General features: G+C 38.5%; 1 protein-coding gene across 2 annotated transcripts; it reads right to left on the bottom strand.

Moving 5' to 3' along the window:
- Window positions 1–1,934: 1,934 nt before the first annotated feature.
- On the bottom strand, window positions 1,935–25,958 carry LOC100713681 (asparagine synthetase [glutamine-hydrolyzing]-like). 2 transcript variants are annotated; one of them, XM_005006042.4, is made up of 13 exons: window positions 25,824–25,934; window positions 25,342–25,419; window positions 22,668–22,937; window positions 20,584–20,821; window positions 15,088–15,273; window positions 14,738–14,839; window positions 14,181–14,308; window positions 13,270–13,396; window positions 5,839–5,945; window positions 5,254–5,354; window positions 3,230–3,311; window positions 2,985–3,140; window positions 1,935–2,288 (listed from the first exon to the last, which is right to left on the bottom strand). In XM_005006042.4, exons 3-13 carry the CDS (start codon window positions 22,914–22,916, stop codon window positions 2,079–2,081), a joined length of 1,686 nt encoding a protein of 561 aa, XP_005006099.2. In that variant the 5' UTR covers window positions 22,917–22,937; window positions 25,342–25,419; window positions 25,824–25,934; the 3' UTR covers window positions 1,935–2,078. The 2 variants fall into 2 exon arrangements, with proteins under 2 accessions (XP_005006099.2, XP_003475167.2); XM_003475119.5 differs by lacking the exon at window positions 25,342–25,419 and having other exon boundaries at window positions 25,824–25,958.
- Between the last annotated feature and the right edge of the window lie 214 nt (window positions 25,959–26,172).

Here is a 26,172-nt window from a genome sequence, read left to right as displayed (position 1 = left end):
AAAAGGAAACAACCACTACACCTACATACTTCCTCTAGGGATGAGCAGCAGTGATTGATAGTCTAAAAAGGTATCACCTTGGGTGGAGACAAACCTCAAACCAATCCTCCAGGAAAGTTCTTGTCCCTCCCTTGTGCCTTGCTAAGTGACATTACTTCCTCATTTAATCAATATTCACTAGGTCACTATGCTTGTTGTAGTCCTATTGGCTCACCAGTTTCATGCCAACTCACAACCATTCTATGACTTTTCCATTGGATTAGTATTACCTAAGTGACTATACCTGTAATCTTTTTTTATCTTTTTCCTTTTTTTAATCGTACCAGGGATTGAACTCATGACTGCCTGCTTGCAAGGCAGGTGTTTATGCCGCTAAGCTAAATCCCTAGCCCTATACCTGTAATCTTTCAAAGTCATTATACTTTGGTCCCACTTTGAACCCACCTCACCTCACAGCTTTGCTTAATAAACACTCTTGAGAAGTGGGATTGGCATGGGCCTCGTGTCTTAGAAAGAAACTTCATTTTTTTCAGTAAATTCTAATTACCTGTGTTCTAGAAATCATCCCTAGAATTTAGAAAACAAATTCAGCACTTCAAACAAATACCAGATTGGGAATTTCTTTTGCCTACATCAGAAGTATGTATACAACTTCTGAGAAGTATCTGAACATGGCAGATCTCACCGCTCCTAAGTTGAAAATCCAGAGCCACAAAGTTTCTCAATAATGCCTGGTTTGGCTGAGTGAAGTTTTATCATGAAATACATTAGTCAAATCATCCTAGGCTTAATACACTCAAAATTGCTTACAACTATAAGAAAACCCTTAAAAGTCATATAGCTTTAGTGCTATTTCCTCAGTTTCTGGGAGGCATTTTTATATTGTAGGTAAAAACCCTATTTTGGCTAGTTCCAATTTCTCAGCTTCTAACTTAATATCTAATAAGCTGGCATACCCACTTTTTTCATAACATATCCTTGTAACATTTTTAATAGCTAAATTTATACTACATATTTCAGTATGTTGTCCTTAATCAACTATTTAAATGAAACAGATATCTATTCATTGAGTATCTCCCATCATATGTTTCCTGATTCCCCAGTCATGTTTAAAACTCAAAAAATACTTAGCTTAAATGAACCACACTGAGTAATACTAAGCTCATGACCTTGCTATAACCGTTTCCTATGAAAAGTTAAATGTACATCTTAGGAAGCAGCATAGTTAAGAATTGAGAGAGCTAATCATTAGGTTGGAAGGTCTGTATCTGGTCTACCCTTAATTTCATAACTAAAGTAGTAACAGATCACAGCCAGGCCCATCAGTTGACATATTATCTACACAGCTGCTTTTATTCTGCAGCAGAACCGAACAGTTCCAACAAAGATCCTCAACACCTAACATATTTACTGTCTGGTTCTTATCAAAAAGTTTGATTTCAGCTACAAAATATTCCCCAGCAAAGACACTGGCTCAACATAAAAAAGAAAATGAATTAGTATCTTAGGAAAATAGACCTGTCACAAAATCCTAAAAAGAATTTATATTTCCAGTTTGTCCAGCAGGTGTTAGAATGGAGATGAGACTAAGAGAAGTCACCGCAAGAACACAGCAAGATGACACCACTCTGGGGAGGAGGCCACACCCTCACGAGGCAGACAAGTTCCAAAGCTGTTCTGTTAGGAAAGCTTTGTGAGACTTCCTCCCTTTACCTTGTTTACTGCTGTTTTTAAGGTTTTGGTTCTATTTTGGGGGGGTGGAGGTCAGTGCTAGGGATTGAACCAAGAGCTTTCTGTATGTTACCCAAGCACATTACCACTGAGTGAGCACATCCCCAGGATCTGAAGCCTGGATCACTGTCCTCCTCACTATGATACAGAAAATGCTGCTCCATATTTCACTACCAAAGTGTGAATATAAACGAGTAGAACAATGCTTTAATGTGTGACTTTTATTTTGTCAAACTGAAGTAAGCCTGAGAGGTGGCGCCTACAGGTACCCTAGCCAACCACAGCTTGCCCACCACCACAGCAAGAAACAACACTTCCTTTCCCTCCATAGTGTGCCGAGTGAGCACCTAGGCTTTGGTGGCTGACTTGTAATGGGTCAGAGTGCGGGCAGAAGGGTCAGTGGCATTGGTCCACTTGGGCATCCAGTAGTGGGTCAGCCAGCCAGCCCGGCCAGGATAGTGCCGTTCAAAGATCTGGCGGTAGTAATAGCCTTCTTTAGTCTTTGGAGTATTAAAGGGAAATGTCTGGGCCGCGGCTGCCATCATTGCATCATCAACCTGTAACAACAACAATCTTGTAAATAATAAGGAAATATTTGTATTGGCACTGGTGCCAGAAAATCCAAACTAGTTTAAAAATGCCACAAACAACAGTTGTACTCACCCACCCACTCTTCAAAAGACCAAAATATCCATAATATACATAGTTAGAGAAACTTTCTTTTTTGGGGGTACCGGGGATCGAACTCACAACCTCATGCTTGCCAGGAAGGCACTTATGCTGCTGAGCTAAATCCCCAGCCTACAGAAACTTTTTAAAAAAACACTTACAGGGGGCTGGGGATTTAGCTCAGTGGCATAGGCACCTGCCTTGCAAACAGGCAGTCGTGAGTTCAATCCCTGGTACCGATTAAAATGAAAAAGAAAAAAAAAAAAAAAAAAAAAATTACAGGCATATGTCTAATAACTTGGTGGCTCTAAGCAGTTCATTTTTTGTGGATACTACTGTGAAATACCCACCAAGTACCACAAAATGCATAAAACGGTCAATGATGATTACAGTTCTGCTCCTCCATCTTTCTAGAGACTACTTTGCAATCTTTCATGTTACTTCATTCTTATATACTTCTTACAAATGAGGTATCATTTATAGGCACTGTGAACTCTCCTATAAACACTAACTCTTCAAACTAGATCAAAATCAATCCAAATTGTCCAATTCTAGAAAAGCCTTGTTAAAAAGTCGAATCAAACCTGATGTTCCACAAAGTCCTGTAAAATCTTAAACCAGGAATTCTTGACAGAGGTTATTCCATCACTAAAGGCCTCTTTCGGTCGCCAGAGAATGTCTTTCGGTAGCAGCTTCGAGTCCGCAAATGTCTCTCTCAAGAGATGTTTTTCTATCCCATTCTGACATGAAAACATTAGAAGCATCAGTAAAAGTCACATACGCACATTGAGAGCAATAGACAGTGTGTATCTGGAGTTGATTTACTCACTTTTGGAATTCTCATTTCTGGTGGCAAAGATAAGTAATAGGAAGTAAATCGATGATCCAGAAATGGAACTCTCAATTCAAGGCTTAAAGGAGAAAAGATAAAAATCTAAGTCAGAATGCATATTTAGTACTTGTTAGTTTAGGATCTGGTGCAGTCTCCCAGCAAATGAACCAATGGAGTCAGACTAAGCTTATGGCCCTGTTATAACTTTACCTATGATTAAATGCACATCTTAACAGAATCGTTAAGAATCATGAGGGAGCCGCTCATTGGGAATGTGCCTTTGTGTACATCACTGTGACTCAAATGTTTCCAAGAGATTATCTTTTCTCCTAGAATAGTTACAATGACAATTCAATGTTTTTCTTTTACCACTGATCAATAATTCATATATAATATTCAAATTAAATCAGTGTCCTACATTTCATCAAAATGCTACATCATCTGTGCCTGATGGCTTAGTGAAGCTGATTAATACAACCAGACAAGATAATAAGCAAGGGTCTAGTGCCTGCCTAATCCCTTATTTATTTCCTATACTTAAGTCTGCTTTAGCAAAGAAACTAAAACATTTTACTCAGTTGTTTATCATGTGCAGTGTGAGTCTTCCATAATCCAATGTGACCAGGCCATAATAGGAACCCTTAAGTCAGGGACAAATGATATGGAAGAAGCCCAGTTTCTAATAATCTAATCAAACCTCTGGTATCCCCCTGGGTCCCCATAACATCAAGCAGGCATGGCAGGTGCTCAAAATTTGCTATACAGAGCTTAAAGCTTTTACTTTCTTAGACTTAAAGACAATTAGTTTGGAAGACAGAAGCTAATTTGACTCTACCATAAACCAACCAGTGTGTGTGGGTTGAGAATTAAGGGCCCCCCCAGCCCCAACCCCACCCCAAGCCACTGGCTGGTACAGAGGACAGGCTAAATGGGTAGCAACTGAGAAGTACAAAAACAATTAAATGCTTGTACTGTTTGCAAGCCAATAGGCCAGTAGGCTGAACATTTATCAGGAGTATAATAGTATGCAATATAGCAAATATGGGGAATTTCCTGCTGTATTGTTTTTCAAATCCAATATTGCTTTCTCACTGTTTTGATTTGTTCCAACTCATTGTTTTGTTTTATTCAATGTTGTTTTGATTGGTTTTATTCTCTTTTGCTTTACTTGATTTTACTATGTCTGATGGTATGGACAACTACTGTGAAGATAAGAAGATATAGTAGCCATTGTTGATTTCCTATTATCCTGTTTTTGACGTATTGTATCACTTTCACTGTTTTATTGTGATTGGCTTTATTCTGCTTCATCTTGTTAGGTTTTATTCTCTTTAAAATTTAAAAAGAAAATTTAAAAAAGAATTGCTGCAGCTGCCCTTGGGCTCAGATACATAAAGCTGCTGTTACACTTCAAAGATAGACACTGTGAGCAGTGAAAGGGGTCACAGCCTATGACCTCCCACCAGTCTGTGAGGCTGAGGAAGGATGGAGTGCAGGTTTAAGACTGGCTTAGGCAAATCGCACCACCACAGCAAAGAAGGGTGGGAGGAATGAGGAGGAAGAAAAGGAAAAGGAGGTAAAGGAGGAGAAGGAAGGAAAGGAGAAGAGAAGGGGGAACAAGGAGAAGAAAAGGAGGAAAAGGAGGAGCGGAAAGAGAAGGGAAAGGTGAAGAGGAAGAAGAAGGAAATGAAACAGTGCTGGGGATGCAGTTTAATGGAAAGTCCTTCAATCCTCAGCATTGCAAACAACAACAACAACAAAAAGACAGGTAATATATCTGAAACAACCAACACAGAAGACCTTCCCATTCCCATTGCTAGCAAGAACTTTCACATTATCTCCATTCTCTTGGGCTATAAGAGACAATTTGCATTTGGTTTATAAAGAGAAAAATCATAACATTGCAACATTTCAAAAACTAGATTAAAAACCTAAGAAACTCATTCACCAATCCTTTACATTTTTGAATACTGCTTTTTTTTTTTTCTTTTTAAACAATCACTTCATAAGGATCTGGTTACCCATGGGCAGCAGTAGTTCGGTCTGCACGGAGAACATCAAACAAATACAGTTCCTTCAGAAGCCTCTGGCTCTCTTCCTCAGCCTTTTCTGGAGAAGGAGCCTATTTTTAAAACAACAAGCTGAACAACAATTTGGCTTTTGGCACACAAAACAGTTTGGATTGTTCCTTTCTACATGCACTGCTACTCTAAAGATGGTAGGGCGGACAGCAAAACAAGGCTAGGGACGGAGCACACATCTGGACAGCGCCAACAGCAGGCCATGCTCACACAAACCTCCCCCACAGCGCTGCAAGGCAGCAGGGCACACAGAATCACTCAGGGGAAAAGGGTGGGAGAGCTGCAGGGATGAAGACACTGAAAGGCGATTCTTAGCTTGACTAACTTTAAAGAATGAGGATTACCTCATCCTAGTACGACTTTTTTCTTCACAGAACAAGTAACAGACACACACTGTTAGATTTCATGTATAAACTCATACTTTAAAGTATCACTATTACCCTGGGTTGAGATGACAGAAATCTATCACATAATTCAGACTTGTCTCCATCTAGCACAGATGTGCCTTCATTTTAGAGCGCTCACCTTGTGGAAATATATGTAGCCCTGTGTCAGTTCGTCTGATCCTTCTCCAGAAAAGATCACCACGCTATCTGTGTTCTTCCGAACATACTTGGAAACCAAATACATACCTTACAGAAGAGAGAAATCAGTGTTAATGCAATATAAACACAAATCTCCATCAAAAAAATTTTTTTTCCCAAAAGCAACTGTAGGCTTTACTATTCCATTAGGCTTTGTATGAAAATACATTAACATCCCAAATTCCCTTCAAGTCATTTATATGTACTTGATCTAAAGTAATACTTTTACTGTAATAACATAACCCAGAAATCTTTCTATAATTGTATACACAAGTTTCAAAATTCAAAGGGTTTTAGACCAAGAATGCCCACCTTGAAATTTAGCTAAACTGAACAATCACTAAAATCCTTGGAAAATCATCCCTTGTGCAATGGTATTGTTATACAAAAATAAGGGTTCCAGGGGACTGTGGGTTGAATATTTTTTTGTGTCTTTTTCATTTTTATCGGTACCGGGGATCAAACTCACGACTGCCTGCTTGCAAGGCAGGTGCTTATGCCACTGAGCTAAATCCCCAGTCCCCTGTGGGTTGAATATTGGCTCTGAGAATTATGTGTAAGACACTTGATGCAGTGTGACAGTGGAGGGACATAAAAGGGGTACTACTTTTAGAGGGGCGTTGGTCCTTAGAGGCATGCTAGTGGCTGAGCAGAGCTCACAGTTATACAATAGCCCCACCCAGGGCAGTTTTTTCCCACTTTCTTTGCACCCCCTGAGCATCTCTCTACGATGCAGGGACACAGCCAGAAGGGTTCTGGCCAGAGTGCTACTCTGTGTGGAATTGAGCTATGAGCCAAAAGTGTGCTAAAAAACCTTAGAAGTTGCCAGGCCTCAGGTATTTCACTACATATTCAACAGAAAATAGACAAATACAGGTGCTTTTGCTTAACTCTGTCATCTTTCCAGTTACCGTGCCTTATTTACAAAATTTCCTTTAAACTGAAGATGATTAATTTATTAAAACATGCCTGCTTCAAATCTGTTCCATCCCTCTCTAAACCAAAGCTATCTCTCCACAGTTACTTTTTCTTATCATCATCTCCAAAGTATAGCCTTTTTAACTTTTTTCCTAATCCCACTCTACTGCATTAAATTTCAATAACATACTGCATACCTCTGTATACTTGCTTATTTACTATAATATTTAAGAACACCATAAAACAATGTAATACCTAACACTGTGTGTATGTGTGTGTGTGTGTGTGTGTGTGTGTGTGTGTGTGTGTGTGTAAGAGAGACAGAGAGATTTGGGCATCTTTTTTGTTTTGTTTTGTGGCCCTCCAAGACAGTGTGTTACAAAAAGATGTGTATCCAAAACAGCAGCACTTCAAGGTACATCTGTCTGATTCTGAGTATACTTCAAATATCAGTATGTATCTACCAGAAAACACTAGTACTGTCTGCAAGTAATGATAGCCAGTGATTGCTAGGTTGTTTGATGGAATGTTTACACTCTAAAGAACATATACCTTGAGGAAAATTAATTACATTAGGACCAATTTCTCATTTTATACAGACCAGAGTTGTTCCTTGGCATCCATGAAAACTGGTTTTAGCACCCCTTGTAGATAGGAAAATGCACAGATACCCAAGCCCCTTTTATTTATTTATTTATTTAGTCTTTTTTGAGACGGGGTTTCACTATGCAGTTCGGGCTGGCCTTGAGCTCACTTTGTAGCCCAGGCTGTTCTCGAACTCACAAAGATCCTCCCCCACCTCAGCCTCCCAAGTGCTGGGATTACAAGCGTTAGCTACCACGCCCTACTCCAAGCCCCTTTAATAAAATGACACAGTATTTGCATATAACTCATACACATGCTTCTATATAAGAGCATTAGTGGCTTTATCTTGCTTTTTTTCCGCCTGTATATGAACATGCCTTGTTTTATTTCACTTCTTCACTCTACTTCATAAATGGTTCTCTTTTTTTATGAAATAAAAATTCATAACAATACTGCATCAATACTGGTATCTTTTTTTTTTTTAACAAAATGATTATATTTTATAATTAAGGCATGTATCTTTTTTTTTAAGACAGGATCTCCTATATAGTTCAAGTCTGTATTGAACTCACTATTACAGAGGCCATATTGGCCTCAAACTCATAGTGATCTTCCCGTGTCAGCCTCTCAAATGCTGGAATTACAGGCATGCACAACTCCTGGCATGAAATAATGCACTAAAACTTAACAGACTCTTAGAGAGAAATCAGGAAACAACAGCTTTCAAAATAGCATCAAAAAAAAAAAAAAAAAAAAAAAAAAAAAAGAATTACCTGGGAATCAATCTAATGAAAGATACAAAAGACTTTTACATTGAAAACTACAGTACCCTGAAAAAGGAGCTTGAGGGAGACATTAGCATTTGGCAAGATATCCCTTGCACTTGGGTAGGAAGAACAGATACAGTGAAATTGGCCATACTTTCAAAACTATTATACAGACTAAATACAAGTTCAATTAAAATTCTAGTAACATATCTCACAGAATTAGAGAAAACTAAAATTCATCTGAAACCAGAAAAAACCCAAACTAACAAAAACAATTCTGGGAAACAAAGGCAAAACAGTAGATTAACCATCCTTGAGTTGAAATTATACCATAAAGCTACTGTGATAAAAACAGGCCATACTGGCAAAAAACAGATCCAAAGATCAATGGAACATATTAAAAGATGTAGACACAACCCCAGACATACTGAGCCACCTTATCTTTGACAAAGGTGCCAAACATACTGACTGGAAGAAAAGATAACCTTTTAAATAAATGTTGCTGGAAAAATTGGCTCTACACATGAATGTTAAAATTGGACCCATACCTTTCACCATGCACTAAACTAAATTCAGAATGGATCAAAGATTTAAATATTGAAACAGAAACATTAAATCTGCTGGAAGATAGAATAGGTAAAACTCTTGAAGCCACTGATGTAGGCAGAGACTTTATAATCAAGAAGATATAAAGAACTCAAAAAAATCAGGCCCTCAAACTTAAAAGACTCAATCCAAAAATGGGCATCTGGCCACGCATGGTAGCTCATCACTGTAATCCCAGCGCTGGGGAGGCAGAGGCAGGAGGATTGCTGCGAATTGTAGCTTCACTTAGGCTACAAAATGAGCTCAAGGCCAGCCTGAACTGCATAGAGACCCTGTCTCAAAAAGACAAAAAAAAAAAGTGGGGGGGGGGGGCTCTGAGATGAATATACACACTTTCAGATGAAAAAAATACAAACATTAAATACATGAAAAAATGTTCAACATACTGGACATTTGAGTGGTGCAAATTAAAACACCGAGATTCCACCTCACTCCAGAAACAATGGCTATTATCAAGAAATCAACCAATAACAAATGGTGGAGGAGCTATGGGGAAAAAGGAGCCCTTCTGTATTGCTGGTAGGAATTTAGATTGGTACAACCACTATGGAAATTAGTGTGGAAATTCGTCAGAAAACTAAGATTGGAGATCTCATTTGTCCCAGCTATTCCCCTTCTGGGTATCTTGCGAGAATTAAAAACATTGTTCCACAGTGATATATGTGCACTCACGCTTATAGCAGCAGAATTTGTAATAGTTAGATCTTGAAAACAACCTAATGCCCATCAACTGAAGAATGGATTTTTAAAAATGTGGTATTTTTATACAACAGAGTACTACTCAGCCATAAAGATAAACTTGACACTTTTATAGGTAAACAGATGCAATTAAGACCTTATCTATAAGTGAACTACATCAGAGTCAGATGTCTAAACATCATATTTTGTCCCCAGTGTGAGAAGGTGAAAGAAATAATGTATGTGTACACATATACATACATGTGTGTATGCAAGTGTATATAAAAGATAGTAAAAATTGTTTTACTACTATTTTCTGTTACTTCACTAAAAAGAAAGGTTTGTGCTAATATTGTTTGTACAATTGAATGTAAATATCTTGTACTCAGTAACTAATTTAAAGATAACAATATGTAAGGTATTAATCATTTTTACACTCTATCATGTTTTGAAATTGTTTTTTTAAATAAAAATAAAACAACACACCATAGTATAATGTAAACATGATTTTTATAGGTACTAAGAAACTAGAAAATTTGTGCATATTTGTAACAATATTTATATTACAGCGAGTTCTGGGAGTGAACTTATGTCTCATACATCACCATAAATTACTTATAACACATAATACAATGTAAATAACTATGTAACAATTACTAGACTATATTGCTTAAGAAATCAAGACAAGGAAACAAAACTCTGTACATATGCAATACAGAGCAATTTTACTTTCAAGGATTTTTATCTTCAGTTGAATCAAAGGATGAAGAACATTGGAGGCCAACTAGTTGCCCAAAAAACTCACCCCAAGGACTTGGGAGTGAAGGTAGCCAAAAATATGCATCTACTCTTGGGAAAAAAAATAAAGGATGGTATCATACATGCAGTAGATAAAATATATATTTAACATTCCCAGTACTCCAGAGGAAATTCAGGAAATTCCAAAATAAACAACGAACACTTGTTATGGTTGATATATTGCATTCACTTGAGAAGTTTAGAAGTTTTATTGAGAGACTCCACAGGGAGCCAGGATCCTTTGTGAATTAGCCTCATCCTGTGCAAGACAGCAGAGATTTTTAAGTGCTATACCCACCCTGGAGGGTGGGCGGATGGCCTGTGTACAACATAAGGGAGGAAAAGAGGCTTGCTCTTTCCTCTTTTTGCTCTAGTTGCTGCCTTGAAGTGTAGCCCCAGTGCCATGCCACCCTACTTTGGAGTCAGCTGATTATGGACTAAAACCTCCACAAAGACTAGCTAAATAAACCTTTCCTTCCTTAATTTTGGATGTTGGGTGCTTTGTCCCACAGAAAGAGAAAAGTAACCAAGACAGATTTTGGTACCAGGGGTGGGGTCATTGCTATGACTATACCTGTCCATGTGATTCAAGACCATTCAGGAATGGCTTGTGGGAAGAGTTTGTAAAGGTTTGGAGATGTCAAAAGAGTAGCATTGGAATGCCTTAGGCTGTTCTGTATGGGAGATTCTGGTCAGAGCTCAGAAGACCAGAAGGCTGACAGAAATCCTTCTGGTAAAGAACAGACTCAGGAGATTTCTAGTAGAAAAGGCGGCACTGGTTGTTGGAGTCCAGATGATGTATGGTAGGGCTTGGCAAAAGGTTTGTCTACATTTTGCTTGTGGCCAGAGACTTTGCATGAGACTAAAATTGAGGGCAGCAGACTAATTAATCTGGCAGAAGACATCTCAAGGCAGTCAAATGTTGAGACTGTAGCATGATTACTGTTGGGGCTTTAGCCAAATTACTGTTGCAAATCAAGAGCAAAGAGGACAGCATGGTGATCTAAAACATTGAGTTGGCCAGAAAGCTGTGGCCTATAAACATAGAGCTGAGATCTCAACTGCTGAGAAGCAATAGAAAAGTAAAAAAAAATGGCCTGCAAACACCATGGCAGAAGGCAACAGGTCCCCACACTTTGCAGCTTCAAAATTGCAAAAGTGAAAGACTTTGCTTAGAGGAGAAAGCTGCAAAGCACCATGCTCCAGATGGCAGCAGTGGCCACATGAGGTTCCAAAAAGGTGGGGGCCATACCAGGTTCCAAAATGGCACCAGCATAGAGAATCTGTGCCTTCAATCAAGTTCAGAATGCTAAGTTATCAACACACTTGACTCCACAAACAAGAGAGGAAAGCCTAGCTACTGCTCTAGACTTTGGCAGCATCCACATGGCACTGGTTTTAGGCACATGGAAAATACATGAATTCTAGCGTTAAAAAGGGTTCCGCCTCAGTTTCAGAGGTCCTGGGAAGCCAAGCAGTGTGCCTCTAAGAGGGCAGGGTGTGAGGTTGTGAGTGTGGAGCAAAAAGTGCAATGAAGAGCCCAGAGGTTTGGAAAAGTCAGGAATGTGGATTGTCTAAGGAAAGCTACAAGGAGAGACCTGAGAGAAAAGCTATGGGAGTTGAAACCAGAAGTGCCACAGGAGTGAAGTCACACAAGCCACTTGGAGCTCACAATTTGCCACAGATTGCTTTAGATACCAGACATGCGACTACAGTACTTAATGTTTGGTCTGCTGAATTTTGGACTTGCATTGGTCCCAATCCTTTGTATTTTCCTGTTTGTAACTTCTGGAATGAAAAACTTACCTTGTGCCATTGTATGCTGGAATTTTTTACTTTGTTTTTATTTGTACAGGGGTTTGTAGCTAGAATTTGCCTTACATCACAGAGGAGAATTGGGACTTAAGCAATGCTGAAACTGTTAGGACTGTAGCAAGTCTTGTAGATGAACAAAATGCCTTTTGCATAAAGGAATGTACAAGAGTCTGGGGGGGCAAGGACAAAATATGTTTTTAATATAATGTTGACAGACTTAATGCTGATTCTTAAGGATTGTTAAACTGTGTTATAATGTTAGAGTTACAAAATGTTAAGAATAAGCAGATTTTGTATATGGAAACTGGTTTAAAGAAACCTGTCTGGTTGCCAAGTTGACAAGGGGTGGATTGTTATGGCTGATACATTGGATCAGCTTGAGAAGTTTAGAAGTTTCACTGAGACTCTGCAGGGAGCCAGGATGCTTAGTTTGCAAATAGCCTCGTTCTGTACAAGAGGACAACACAGAGATTCTGTGAGCGCTACCCCTGCCCTGGGGGAAGGGAGGGACTTGTATACAATATAAGGAAGGAAAATAGGCTTGCTTTTCCCCACTTTTGCTCTAGCTGCTGCCTTTAAGGGTTGCCCCAGTTCCATGCCACCCTGCCTTAGAGCCAGCAGATTATGGGCTAAACCTTCCACAAACTATGTCTTTTCTTCCTTCATTTTGGGAAGTGGTGCTTTGCCTCAGCAATAAAAGAAAACTAACGAAAATATCACTACAAGAATTTTTTGTATTCACTCTTAAAGGATGTAGCTTAAACTGCTTGCTACTGTTGGATATAAAATATCTCCAAAAGCCTAGCACTTTGAAGGATGGTTCCCAGGCTACTGCACTATTAGGAAGTGGTGAAAACTTCCCAAGTGGGGCCAGCAGAAGCTGGTTCTGCTGGAGCCATGCTGCTGAAAGAAATACAAGCGTCTCAGGCCTTCCTCTCTTCTTTTGTGCTTCCTGGCTACCAAGAAGTGAAGACCATTGCCCCCCACTAGGATGTTCTGCCTTGCCACAAATCCAAACACACAAAGCTAACTTGCCCATGGACTGCAAGTTCTGAAACCAGAAGCCAAATTAAATTTTACTTTCATTTATGATGGTTTTTCTCAGGCATTCTGTTACAGAATGTGGAGTGACACATTATGACTTTAAATATTTTTTTTAAAACTCATGCATATTAAATAAAGTTTTAATTAATAAAAGGCTTTACCTACTGATGCCCGAACTGTTGTGATATCATAAGTTTCCAAGGAAAATATGACTTCATCCAAGGCCTGAATGCCTTCCTCAGAGTTAAAGAGGACTTCATGATGTTCACTTCCAATATGATTTGCCACCTGATTATACAAAGAAAAATCCATACACTCAATAGTTAGAGACTAGAACAAACTTATAAAACAGTGGTTCATGAGGCACTGTGAAATTCACAGTAAAAAAGAAACCAGGCAATATAAAGAACAAAGTCTGCTGCAGGATACCACATACAACCATACCTACCAGGTGCCTTGCCTGCCCTGCTCTCTGCCCTCAGCTGCAAGAAGACTTATCTCCCACAAAATCTGGCCATTGCAAGGCTGTACCCAATAAATAAGAGATCTTTCTCATTCACTCTTGAATATCTGAGAGCAACAAGCAGAACTCCTATATTCTATGTACAAGGCACTTCTGCCCACAGTTCTACACGTAACACTTAATAAATGTATCAGCTAAGTCACTAAATATCAACTGTTAGGGTCTACCTTATACGCTTCATGTAAGTTACACATTTTCCATCAATATTATCCCACTGGAGACACTTAACCTTGTTGCATAAGTGAAGACTCGTGTGGGAAATCCAGATTTAAAACCTCCAAAGACTGCGCTTTAACGCCACACCATGCCTTGACTCTAAGCAGAGAATTTAATGTCTCAGGATTTATGTGAGGATTGTGTGAGTTGTGAAGGATAAAAGTAACTAAGGTACTATTCAAATGTGTTTCATTCCACTCTAATGCCTTTAATTTAAAATAATTTCTGGAGTCCATTAGAGCAGCTTGAAATAGGATTATTACTTACAGACTTCATTTCCATCTTAGTAATAAGCCTGTTCTAACTCTATGATGTGCAAAGACAGCTTCTTACTTTTCTAGCAGCCAGTAAATCAGGACTGTCCTCCATGCCAATTGCAAAGGTCTGCAGAGGATATTTTACTTTGGCCTCTTTCAATTGCTTCAACAGAGTAGCAGCAACCAAGCTGGAGTCCAAGCCTCCTATGAACAAAGAGAACCAGTGCACTGGTTATGATATAGTAACTTACATTCTTATTAAATGTGGCATTTTAGTCTGACCATTTAAGAGCTCCAAGACTTACAAACAGAAATCGACTTTAATAAGTGAAAGGATAGAGCTTATATTTTGAGAGAATGACACACTAATGCTAACTATATCTAAATTGGTTAAAAATCACTACATGGGATTCTAAAGAAAGTATACCCCCAGCTCCTAATACCAATACAGCTATAACATATCTCTAGGTCATATCACTATAAATATTATATGCAATTTACAAAAAAAAGCTTTTATCTCTCTAATAAAATACTGTCATAAAACAAATACTTTACTCAAAAGCTCAAGAATGGCTACAAATCATTTCACTTAAACACACACAAAATATTGTTACGTTTTTAAAAAGACTTCACCTGATAAAAGGCAGCCAATCCTTCTGTCTGTCATCAAACGCTTCTTAATAGCATTGTTGAAAAGGATACGGAGGTTGTTCTTCACATTCTCTATCTCAAAACCTATCAACACAGAAAGAAAATTCAACAGCCTGAGAAAAGCTGAGCTTAGTTTAGTTACTAAAACGAACTACATGGTCATCCACATCCCCAGTGTTGGCCAGCACTCAAGAGTAGAATCTGTCAAATTCTAGGGTGGCAAATCCAAGTGACACACGAAATGGGTCTTAAAACTAAAATCATCCAACTGGTGTGAAGATGTGACATTTTGTCTTTGGGGGAAAGGATGGGAATAAGTAGCTGTCTGTTACCTGGAGCGAGTTTCTCCACACCGTCATAGCGGACATGTGCAGGTTCATCTGTACATTGATGGAATTTAACCATCTCCACAGATGTCACTTTGCCATTTGGCTTTAAATCCAAAACTTCATAATGCCCCGGAGGAAAAGGCTCCACTTGTAAATCTGAAGCTGTGGAGTGCTTCAGTGTAACAAGACCTACAAAGTTTAAAAAGTGAACTTCTTCAATAGAGTAAAATATCACCGTAACTTTCATGACTAGGAACAAGTCTCAGTTCCTTTTTATTTATATGATAGTTAGAAATAGACAGATATATACAGATGCAGACAGATATAAACAGATATAGTTTATAAGGACAAACTTAATCACATAAAGCCCTACTATCTACTTCTAGAGAAAAAAGTCATAGATATGTAGAGCATAATCACACTGACTTGTAGTAATTCAAAGAAAGACAAATCTTGTTTTTAGTTATTCCTTTTACTATGTAGAATTTTAAATTTGTTAGTTTTATGATGCTTTGGAAGTCATTCCTTTATCATCACTTAAGTATTTTTAAGAAAAGAGCCATAGATTCTAACTCTTTAATAAGTGAAATGATATACTTTTAAGTACTTTACGGGCAGACGCTTAGAAATCAGCATCTGTGCATTAATCATTGTCATGGACTGTATGCCTAAAATTATAAAAGTTAAATTTCCTTAGTAATTTTTTATAGACAGTAACCAACCTAACATCACAATGATCTTTAACACAAAAGCCCATGTTTTATTCTAGATGGTAATAGCGTATCTATACAGAATATTCAGTATGACTCACTGCTTGCATTCTATAACCTTTGCTCAATGTGTGGAGCATGGAATACGAAGACCAGACAAAGGACCCTGAAGTTCTCATATCTAGCAGAGCCCCAGGTTTTAAGTAGAGTACCATGATCAGATTCAAAATGATTGAAAATGGAAAATTAGTACTCTAAATGAAATCATTCAGTCTGAAAAGGGAAACTTCCAGGAATACAGATAACAACAATCAAGAAAAGTTCAGAGTAAAGTAGGCATGAGGTTGCACTTTTGTATCAAATGACCAAAGGAGATCCTGTAGAAGTAGTCTACTTTTCCTTCGTATTTTCTTTTCTTTTTTTCTTTTCTTTTTTTTTTTTTTGTCTGTTTCATTTTTATCGGTACCGGGGATCGAACTCACGACCGCCTGCTTGCAAGGCAGGTGCTTATGCCGCTGAGCTAAACCTCCAGCCCCTCCTTCATATTTTCTACCAGGGTTCTAAAAGCATATTATGTAATAATATGGGGGGGTATTGTTTTATCATGTTAGAAATGATAAAGATTCAGGTATTCACTGACACATTTTAAGCAGTGTCTTGTCTTAGTCTTGACCAATATTAAATCTGAAAACTAAAATGATTTAGAGGGCCAGTGCTGGCACTGGGAGGATCCACAAGGAGTAAACCTGTTACCCTTTCTGGTAAGCCGTGCAAGCTGCCTGGCTTCCAGGAAAAGTCAGCATCTCCTGTGAGCCTAGCAGCACATGGGCTGATAATCAAACACCCTCTACCCCACCCCTACTTCAAACACCCTCTGTAAGCAACTGGCTGGTTCAGAGCACAGGCTAAGTTGATAGCAACTAAGGTAGGTAAAGCAACTAAATGCTTGTATTGTCTGGTTGATTTTACAGGCCTGGGTCAGAATCTGCTACAATATAGCAAATATGGGGAATTTCCTTCTATCTTGTCTTTGAAATCCAATACCATTCTCACTGTTTTGCTTTGTCCTGATTGCTTTGCTTTATTCAATATTCTGTTTTGATAGGTTTTATTGTTTTGTTTTTGGTTTGATTTTGCTATACCTGATGGAATGGACAACTATTGTGAAGATAACAAATACACTATGGTAACTATTATTGTTTTCCTAGTATCCTGCTTTGGAGTTCTAACCAATTTTGCTGCTTCATTTTGACTGGTTTGTTCTGCTTTGTTTTCGTTTTTGGGTTTGTTTTTTTTTTTGTTTTTTTTTTTTTGATTTTACTATCTTCAAAAAAAAAAAAAATTAGATGCTACTGCTATCTAGGTAAATCATAAAGATGACTTGTCTTTCTCAAGTTTATTGTCAAAAAATGCCAAATATGTTTTGTCAGTTTTCCATGGCTATGACAAGAACCCCGTGATAATTTCTAAGATGAGATGTTAGTTTTGGCTTAGTTTCAGAGCTTCTGATCATGCTCACTTAGCCCTCTTGCTTTTGAGCCTGTGAGAAGGCAGGATCACAACACAAGCACGGAATAGAGGAAACCTCTTCCCTCACAGTAACCAGAAAGCAAGCTAGCAAGTGGAAGGTGTTTGGGTCTCAAAATCCCCTTCAGAGCAGACCTCAGTAACTAACTTCTTTCTAGTAGACCCCACTGCTTAAAGTTGTACCTCCCAACAGCAGGCTAGCAAGGCTCCAACACATTGGTTTTCGGGGCAACAGCTCAGAACCAAGTCACAACAGTATCATTTCCAAGTCGGTTTTTTTTTTTCCTCTTTTTACTTGTTTCAAATCTATCCTTAGAAAAACAAAAGTTTGAGTCTTAACAATATACAATTTGTCAATTTTCCTTATATTGGTTACATTTTTGGTATAAGAAATCTTGGTTAAATCCAAGGTTATAAAGATTTACTACCATATTTTTTTCTAGGAGTTAAGTAGTTTTAGCTCTTACATTTAAGTCTCTGATTGATTTTGAGGTAATTTATGTATACGAGATAAAGGCTCAGCTTCATTTTTTACATGTATCTCCAGCTGTCACAACACTTTCTTAAGAGATTATTCTTTCCCCATTGAATGGTCTTGCCAACCTTATTAAAAATCAGTTGGACTATAGATGTCTGAAGTCCTGATTCCACCCCTCTAGTCTACGGATATACTCTTCTGGCAGTACTGTCCTGATTACTAGTAATCTGTAATAACTTTTGAAGTCAAGAAGGTAAATTCTTCTATTATTATAGTTAGAATCTATTATGCCCCTACTCCCAACAAAAGGCTCAGTGACTTGATGGCTTGGTGGCTAATGGGTTTCTGGATAGTGATTAGAATGTGAGAGATGAGAGAAACTGGAGGTGGTGCAAGTTAAAGGAAGTGGATCACAGAGACAGGACTTTGGTGATTGGAGCTCTCCCTCTGGCTCCTTCCTTCTCTCCTTACTTATTGGCTACCATAAGATGAGCAGCTTTGTACTTCCATGACTTTCCACCAACTATGTTTTGTCTCCCCATAGGACCACAGCACTGCAGTCAGCTGACCATACCCTGAAACTATGGGCCAACATCAACCTTTTTCCTCTCAGATTTGATTTTCTCAGATATTAGGTCACTATGATAAAAAAGTAACACATATACTTTATTCTTTTCAGTGACTGCTTTTGTTAGTCTGGGTCCATAGTAACTTCAGCTGAATTAAAAATCAGTCCATTAATGTCCACAAAGTTATCTGAGATTCTCATGGAGATCACACTGAACATGGAGTACTGTCATCTAATGTCAGGACTTTGATCCATAATCATGGAACAAATTCCCATTTATTTAAATTTTCTTTCATTTCTCTTGAATTCTCTTATAATTTTCAAAACACAAGTTTTGCATCTCTTGGTTAAATTTATTCCCAAGTATTTTATTCTTTGTAAAAGTTTTCTTAGTTTGATTTTCATACTGTTTTTTCAAGTGTACAGTATACATTGTGTACTGTTTTATATACTGATTCTGTATCCTACAACTTTATTGAAAATATTAAGATCTAGACTATATAAGTAATGGCAACAACTAGACAAAAAGATAAATAGCTAAGTTAAAGTTGGGTAATTCAAAAATGGTTAGATAAATGGTGATATAGCTAGACAGTAAAATATTGTTCAGCAATAAAAAGGAGTTATCAAGCTATGAAAAGACATTTAGGAGCTTTAAACGCATATTGTGAAGTGAAAGAAGGCAGCAAGAAAGAGCTACTTGCTATGTGACTGTAACTATATGATGTTCTTGTTAAGGCAAAATTACAGAAATAGTAAAAAGATTGACGATTGCCAGGGGTTCAGGCAGTAGAAAAGGATGATGAAGAAATATAGCACAGATTATTAAAGAAAATGGAACTATGCATGTAATGGTGGATATTAGGTATTAGATATTGTCAAACATAAAACATAGTATAATACATGCACCCTAATGTAAACAATAGACTTTAGTTATCAATTAATCAGTTCTGACAAATATACCACAGCAAGCAAAATGCTAATAGAGGAACCTGGCAAGGTTGGGAGATTATATGGGAATTCTATACATCTGCTCATTTTTTAAAAAAACATAAACTGTTCTAAGAGTCTTAATTTTTTTTTCAACAAAATGATCTCCAGCAAGAAAACAAAACACAAAAAAGGCAAAGACACCGAAGAAACATTTTCCAAAAAAGGAGATATAAGTGACCAATAAACACAGGAAAAGACGCTTACAATCACTGTCAGTAGGAATGCGCAAAATCAAAAACACAGTAAAATGCCACATTACAACACTGGTATGGATATTACTGAAAAACTCAAGAATCTAAACTTGATGCCTTCATATATTCTTCCATCTGTTACTGCTAGTAGTGTACATTGCTACAGCCACTTTGGAAAATCATCTGGCACTTTCACTAATATTTACTAATGACCCAGAAATGTCACTCTCAGATATATACCCAAAAGTAAAATATACGTCCACATAAAAACTTGTACATGTTTATAGCAGTATTATCCAGAAATAAAATGCAGCATATCCATGTAATAAAATACTAGAAAAACAAGTACTTACCAATCTTTAAATATTATACACATTAAAAAAATCCAGACACAGAAATACAAAAATGATATTATTCTATTTGTATGAAATATCCAGAATAAGGAAATACAAGAAAGCAGATGGATTATTGCCAGAGACTTAAGTAAGGGTATGGAGCTTCAGATAATAGAGGGGAATTACAGCTAGAGTAGGCTTCCTTTCGAGGTAAAACAATATTCTAAATTGGACTCAAGTGCTGGTTAGAAACATGAGATCACACTAAAACCACTGATTTGTATACTTTAAATGTAGAAATGTATGTGAACTATATACCAATGAAGTTATTTTTAAAATACTACTTACTTTTGCAAGAGCTGTGGCAAAGTACCACAAGACAATAAGTACAGGACCAATTCTTTAACGATAGTAAATAAGGTAACTTAAAAGTACACAGAGGGTCACATTAGATGCAGTTTATTAGCCTAACAACACATAAACATACTATAAACCTGTCCTTCACGCAATGCAGATTTTAAGTGCTGAAAAGAAGAGCTCACCTATTAAAACAAGCAAATAAAACTAAGCTCAAAGAATTTACAACTTAGTCATTTGTAAAACTTTGGAGAACCCCCACATGATTTCCAAATATGATCTTGAAGCAGGAAACCAAAAAAAGATTGAAAATTCAGAGGAAAATTAAATTTATTATTACCTTTAGCTTCTGAACACACAGCCAGAAATCCATCTTCTGTCATGGCTCTGAACATAGGTCTGACTCCATAGGTATCTCTGCCCAAGAACACTTTCTTATTAGCAGTGTCCAGTAAAATAAATGCAAACACCCCATCCAACATACGAACTGCTTGCTCAATTCCTACTTTGTTATACAGATGAAGAATTATCTCTCCATCCACATTGGTCTGGTACTTGAATTTAAAATGTCGTTGCACCTTAAGGAAGCAGAGCAAAGCAAAAGTATTAGGATTCTTGTGCACTCACCAATTCATTATCTATTGCAAAGTTTAAATATTTGGGTGGTTTCATGCATCTAGATGATTCAGAAGAATCACAGCATTTAGAATCAGCTTGTCGTAACTCACAAACAATTCTCCAAATCCTTTAAAACATGAGGCTGAAACCCCTAACACTTTTAGTTGTACTCTGAGAAAAGTACACAATAGCTTGTACCAGAAAATAACATGTAGATGGATATTTATACATATACTATGTAACACATAACATATTTATACATATCCCTATCAATGCAGAACTGATTCCAGAACAAACATGGACAACAAAATGTGCAGATGTTTTAATCTTTATATTAAAAAAAAAAGCCTCAGTTACATACTTGGCATATAACTCTTCCAGGTATTGGGAAAGAAATGATGAAAACAAAAGTAAGAATGAAGGGTCGGGTTAGTGCAAAATGGAGAGGAAGAGAAATTCTAATTTAAAAAAAGTACACACACACATACACACATAGGGGTGATCAAAATATAGAGTGAACATTTACATTTTTAAAAATTTAAGAAAGCTACATTGCTATTAATTGCTTTCCAAATATTTTAAATGTCCCCCTGATCATGTGCACACTTCACATTTATCACATTGTTCTTGGTGATTATAATTATTCAATCTAGATGGTGAGTGCTAGGTTTTTTCTGGAACTATTTTCCAACTTAAAAGGAGAGAAGAGGGCTGTAGATTTAGCTCAATGACATAAGGACTTGCCTAGCAAGTGTGATGTCATGAGTTTCATTATCAGTGCCAAAAAGAAAAAGATACAGAGAAGGATGTTACAAATTATCCTGGATTTGAAGTTTATCAAATTTGGCTTCCTAGAATCACAATTGTCATCTGATCAACTTTTCATGTCATAAAAGCCAGCTGTATCACCTTAGGAAGTTGTTTCAAAGCTGCTAAAAAGCGTAACACACTTCACTGCAGCCTGCCATCTTTATGCCTTTTGGGTTTCATTAAGAGAAGTACAAAACTACATGTCCAGTGGCATAGCTCATTGGCACTCTACAAAAGCATTATAAATATGATCATCTCAAAACTATTAAATTCTATCCCTTCTTTAAAATTGTGACAGCTTCTGCCCTCAAAATAATAGTCCAACTTCTTACCACGGATACTACATCCTGCTCTATGTTACCTATCATCCCAAGCACCCGTTCCCCATATGCCTCTCACTCACTACAATCTAGGGATGCTTTCTTCCTACCATGGACTTCTACATCTGCCATTCTCCTCTGCAGCCAAAGCTCTTCCCAGCCTAACTCAATGATCTTTCTCCAGCAGGTCTGTTTGGGTGTCACTTCCTCAAAAGCTGTCCTCTGAGCCCATTTCCTAAAAGTGGATCCGCACATTCATCAGTTCTGTAATTGTTCTTTCAGGAAGTCTATTATTAACATAAACAATGATGCTTTCTGTTCTCTACTACAATGAGCTCCATTCAACTGCAAACCTACCCTTTTATTGAAGTCTCTTAACACAGAGCTAGCACAATCATAATTAATGCTACAATTCGTAAAGAAAAAAATTTCTAACATGCAAAGATGTATTTTACTACTATATGTGTATAACCCCATTTTTACTACTATGTGACCAAGTCATTGCCTCCCTTTTGTATCAGTTGTCTATAAAGGTTTATGATTGAAACAAATAAGATCATGAACACAGAACAAGACTTTTTTTTAAAAAAATGAAACAAAATATAAAACATTATTACAACCAATCAGCTTTGGGGATTAATCATAAGCAGACATTTTCTGGGTTCCTTTTGCTTACCGCCCTGTGGTTGTAGATTTCACCATTGTAACAGAGCCACAAAGAAGGGTATTTCCTCAGTCGGATGGGCTGCATTCCAAACAGAGGATCCACCACTGCCAACCGGTGAAATCCAAAGCAGCAGTTGGTATAGTCATTGACATTCTCAAAACGGAAGGCGTCTGGACCCCTGTGTGCAACCTTCATAGCACTCAGACACTGCACCGAAAGGCAGTCATCGCTGCCAAACAGGGCCCAAATGCCACACATGGTGCAAGTGAGTTATGGGCTCTAAGAAGAGAAAAGCAGACCAGTCATATATTCAGTATCCAATCTAAACTGAGATATAAATCATCCTAGCTTTAGCAGTTTTCTATTAGGTTGGCAGGCACACAGGAGTAATGATTTTATTTATTTACAAGTTTTCAGAAAGACAGATGACCTCTACATTGAAACAGCTACACCCCTCAGAACCCAACCAAAAGCTGCATCCTTCCTACCTTTGGATTTGTGGTCAGCTAGAGGCGGCAGCATACATGCTACACAGTGCTGCACTACAGTTTACTCTCAGGTTACAAGTATAGGGCAAGCAGCTCAAACAACAGGGACCCCAGCCTCAACTCTTTCCACCCTGGGATCTCAGAACCTCTCAAGAGTTTGCAAGACTCCTCAGATCAGTACGGTCTTCTTGACAATTAAGTGACCTCCATGTACTTTACTAACTATAGGAGGACATGGAGGGTTTAATAGTAGGTCACATATGTGACTGAGAGTAATATGAAGATATACAGGTCCTTTAAACATTCACAAATACAAGCCCACCTCTGGATGACTTATTCAAACGTAACTGAAGAAAGAGAAATCAACAATCTCATATTAGATGTCCAAATCAGATAAAAAAACAAAGCTGTAAGTTGACAGAGGTCCCAAAATATTCACTATCAAAGTATTCTAAGTAATAAAAATCTCCTCAAATATTTCTATCTGCACTGGTCAGTAAGAAAGCAAAATTAAATAAGTTATAAAACACTGCTGAAACAAACAAACAAAAAACTTAGTAGTGTACCCTTGCAGGCCAAGAAACAAATAATTCCCACAAATATCAACTTCCAGTTTCAAGCTAACAGTGCAACAAAGGCTGTGGATTTACAGTGTCAGCTTAAACAGTAATTTTAAAAAATCTGTAACTTGGAAAAAAAATCACTTTTATGTTTTTTAAAAATGCAAATCAGCAAGAAAGGCCTACATAATTTGGGACAAATCCACCAATGAAAAATATATAGATTCATACATTAATCACTTTGAACAAGATTTTGAGGGCATTTCATGCATAACTAAATAACCACAGCTTTGGCTGACATTTTTTAGCAAGATCTCACAAAAACAATGAAAATGGTATTAACTTAGGCAATCTGGAAATGAAGGAACACCCTGCATCAAAAGATGTATTTTTGAGATTTACTGGACATATGTATTGAGATCTGAGAGTTGACCAGGAATGTGCTCTCAAAATAAGCGGGCAACTGACTGAGGACTTAGCTCAGTGGCATAAGCACCTGCCTCACAAACGCTGGTGGTCATGAGTTCACTCAATCTCTTGTACCAATAAAAAATAATAATTTTTAAAAAGTAGGCATCAGTGACCTAAATCTTAATACTGCTTCCTGAATCCTCCTGTTTAGCCTGTACAAGAAACAGACACTAGCTACTAATAGGACAGCAAAACAAGTAAAACAAATGTTTGTGAAATGTACTTATTTCTTCAGCAGAAAAAAAGGATCAAATTAAAACTATAACCCAGATTTTTAGGGCAGTCAATCTTACAAGAGGGCAAAGATTTTACTTGTGGTACTCTTTTTTACTGCTGTTACCTGTGCTCTGTAATTTTCTGCGCTGTTCCTACACTTCTACAGAAATGCTGCCCAATACATATGTGAATTACATTTGTAATTTTAAATCTACTAGTACCTTTATTTAAACTTTTAAAAAAGGTAACATTAATTTCAAACATACATTAACACAATATGCCCAAATTAGTATTATTTGAACATATAAAAATATGAGCTCGTCTATACCGTTTTTTCTATTAAATTGTGGGAAAAACTATGATGTATTTTATATTTTCAGATCATCTCAATTCAGACTGCCCTGCATTTCTAGTGCACAACACCTCCTTCACAGAGGCTAGCCACAAATGAATTAGGGCCACTGCAGTGCATTTACTTTCTCTTCTACACTTACACTTGACAATACCAGCTTAGTTTTAAATAAACCAGCCCGGTGTGTTTGTGCATGCCTGTCACCCCAGCACTTGGGAGGTTGAGGCCAGAGGATCGCGAGTTCAAGGATACCTTGTGTTATACAGAGTTGGAGGCCATCCTGAACTAATACACAGCAAGACACCAGACAAGCAATACACAGAGAGAGAGAGAGAGAGAGAGAGAGAGAGAGTCAAAAAAAGAAGTTGATAACCAATAAGCAGAAAATGGCAAGAACTATTTCTAATTAATTTTACAGCAATTCGATCAACAACAACAAAAAGGAGTAGTCAGTCTTTCCGATCTTCAAGCACCCAGGGTAATGCAAGGTGAAGAAATACTGCAGGCCAAGAGGAAAAGAGAAGCCTGTCCCTTTATTTATAACGGTCACTTTACGCAGAAGCCCACAGATGCTCAGGAAGAAGCCTGGCACTCGCCTGCCTCCAGGCCGCGGGTCTCCGGAGCGGCGCCTCCTCTAGGCACGGTTCCCTGGAGGAGTCCTGGAGGCTGTAGACCTGAGGAGCCGGGGAGAGGGCGTGGAGAGCAGAGAGGAAGTGAGCGGGCTGAGCCAGCCAGGAGCACTGACAGCCAGGCGGCCTAGGCGACGCCAGGGACCCTTCTACCGAACCCGACCGGGCCCAAGCGCACCCGGCCACGTGGGCGCGCCAGCTGTAACGCGCTGGGTTCCGGCACTGCCATCCACTAAGGAAGAATGCCGCACCCCAAGGGCCAAACGCAGGCGGTCACGGCCTCGCCGGCTCCCAGGTGCGCAGCGCTCGTCAGGCGCCCTCAGTCCCCGGGAGGAGCCGCAGCATCCGCCCGGCGCCCGGAACCGCGTCTGCCTGGGGCCCAGCGGCAGCGCTTCTCCGCGGCCCATGGGGAACAGCAGAGCGCGGCGCGGAGCGGCGGCCTGGCTTACCTGGGCACGGGATGCTGGGCTCCCTGGCCAAGTGGACGCCGGGCTGCGGGTCGTAGATGGGAGACTATGGTCCCAGGCTTCCTGTGCTCACCTCGTGTAACACTGAGGAAGTTTCATCAGATCCGCAGGGGCGTGGCTCCGGTGCACACGCCACTACGGTGGGCGGAGCCGAGGGCCCCGAGGGTGGGCCACGAAGAGCAGTGTTTTGCTGGGGGTTCTTCAGGTTGGAGTCCTGCCTGTTGATGATAGCCTTGGAGGCAGATATGGGCCTCTGTTCTTGATTTGTTTTCGCCCTTTCTAAGAGATCTGATAAAGTCTGATACATAAACAAGGAAATACAACTACTTCC

The sequence above is a fragment of the Cavia porcellus genome, unplaced genomic scaffold (assembly GCF_034190915.1).
Source record: "Cavia porcellus strain 051 isolate PalLab524CR breed Dunkin Hartley unplaced genomic scaffold, mCavPor4.1 scaffold_2, whole genome shotgun sequence".
Taxonomy (NCBI): Eukaryota; Metazoa; Chordata; class Mammalia; order Rodentia; family Caviidae; genus Cavia; species Cavia porcellus.
The sequence above is the reverse complement of the archived record's forward strand: the minus strand, read 5'-3'. Positions and strand labels throughout refer to the sequence as shown.

Bases quoted from the DNA above. Each gene is read 5' to 3' on its own strand.
- LOC100713681 (XM_003475119.5), bottom strand. From the start codon at position 22,916: ATGTGTGGCATTTGGGCCCTGTTTGGCAGCGATGACTGCCTTTCGGTG. The intron at 15,274-20,583 runs GTAATAATAAAT...TAAACTTTGTAG, and splicing joins TGTGTGTTCAGAAGCTAAAG to GTCTTGTTACACTGAAGCAC. The intron at 13,397-14,180 runs GTAAGAAGCTGT...TTGTATAATCAG, and splicing joins ATTTACTGGCTGCTAGAAAA to GTGGCAAATCATATTGGAAG.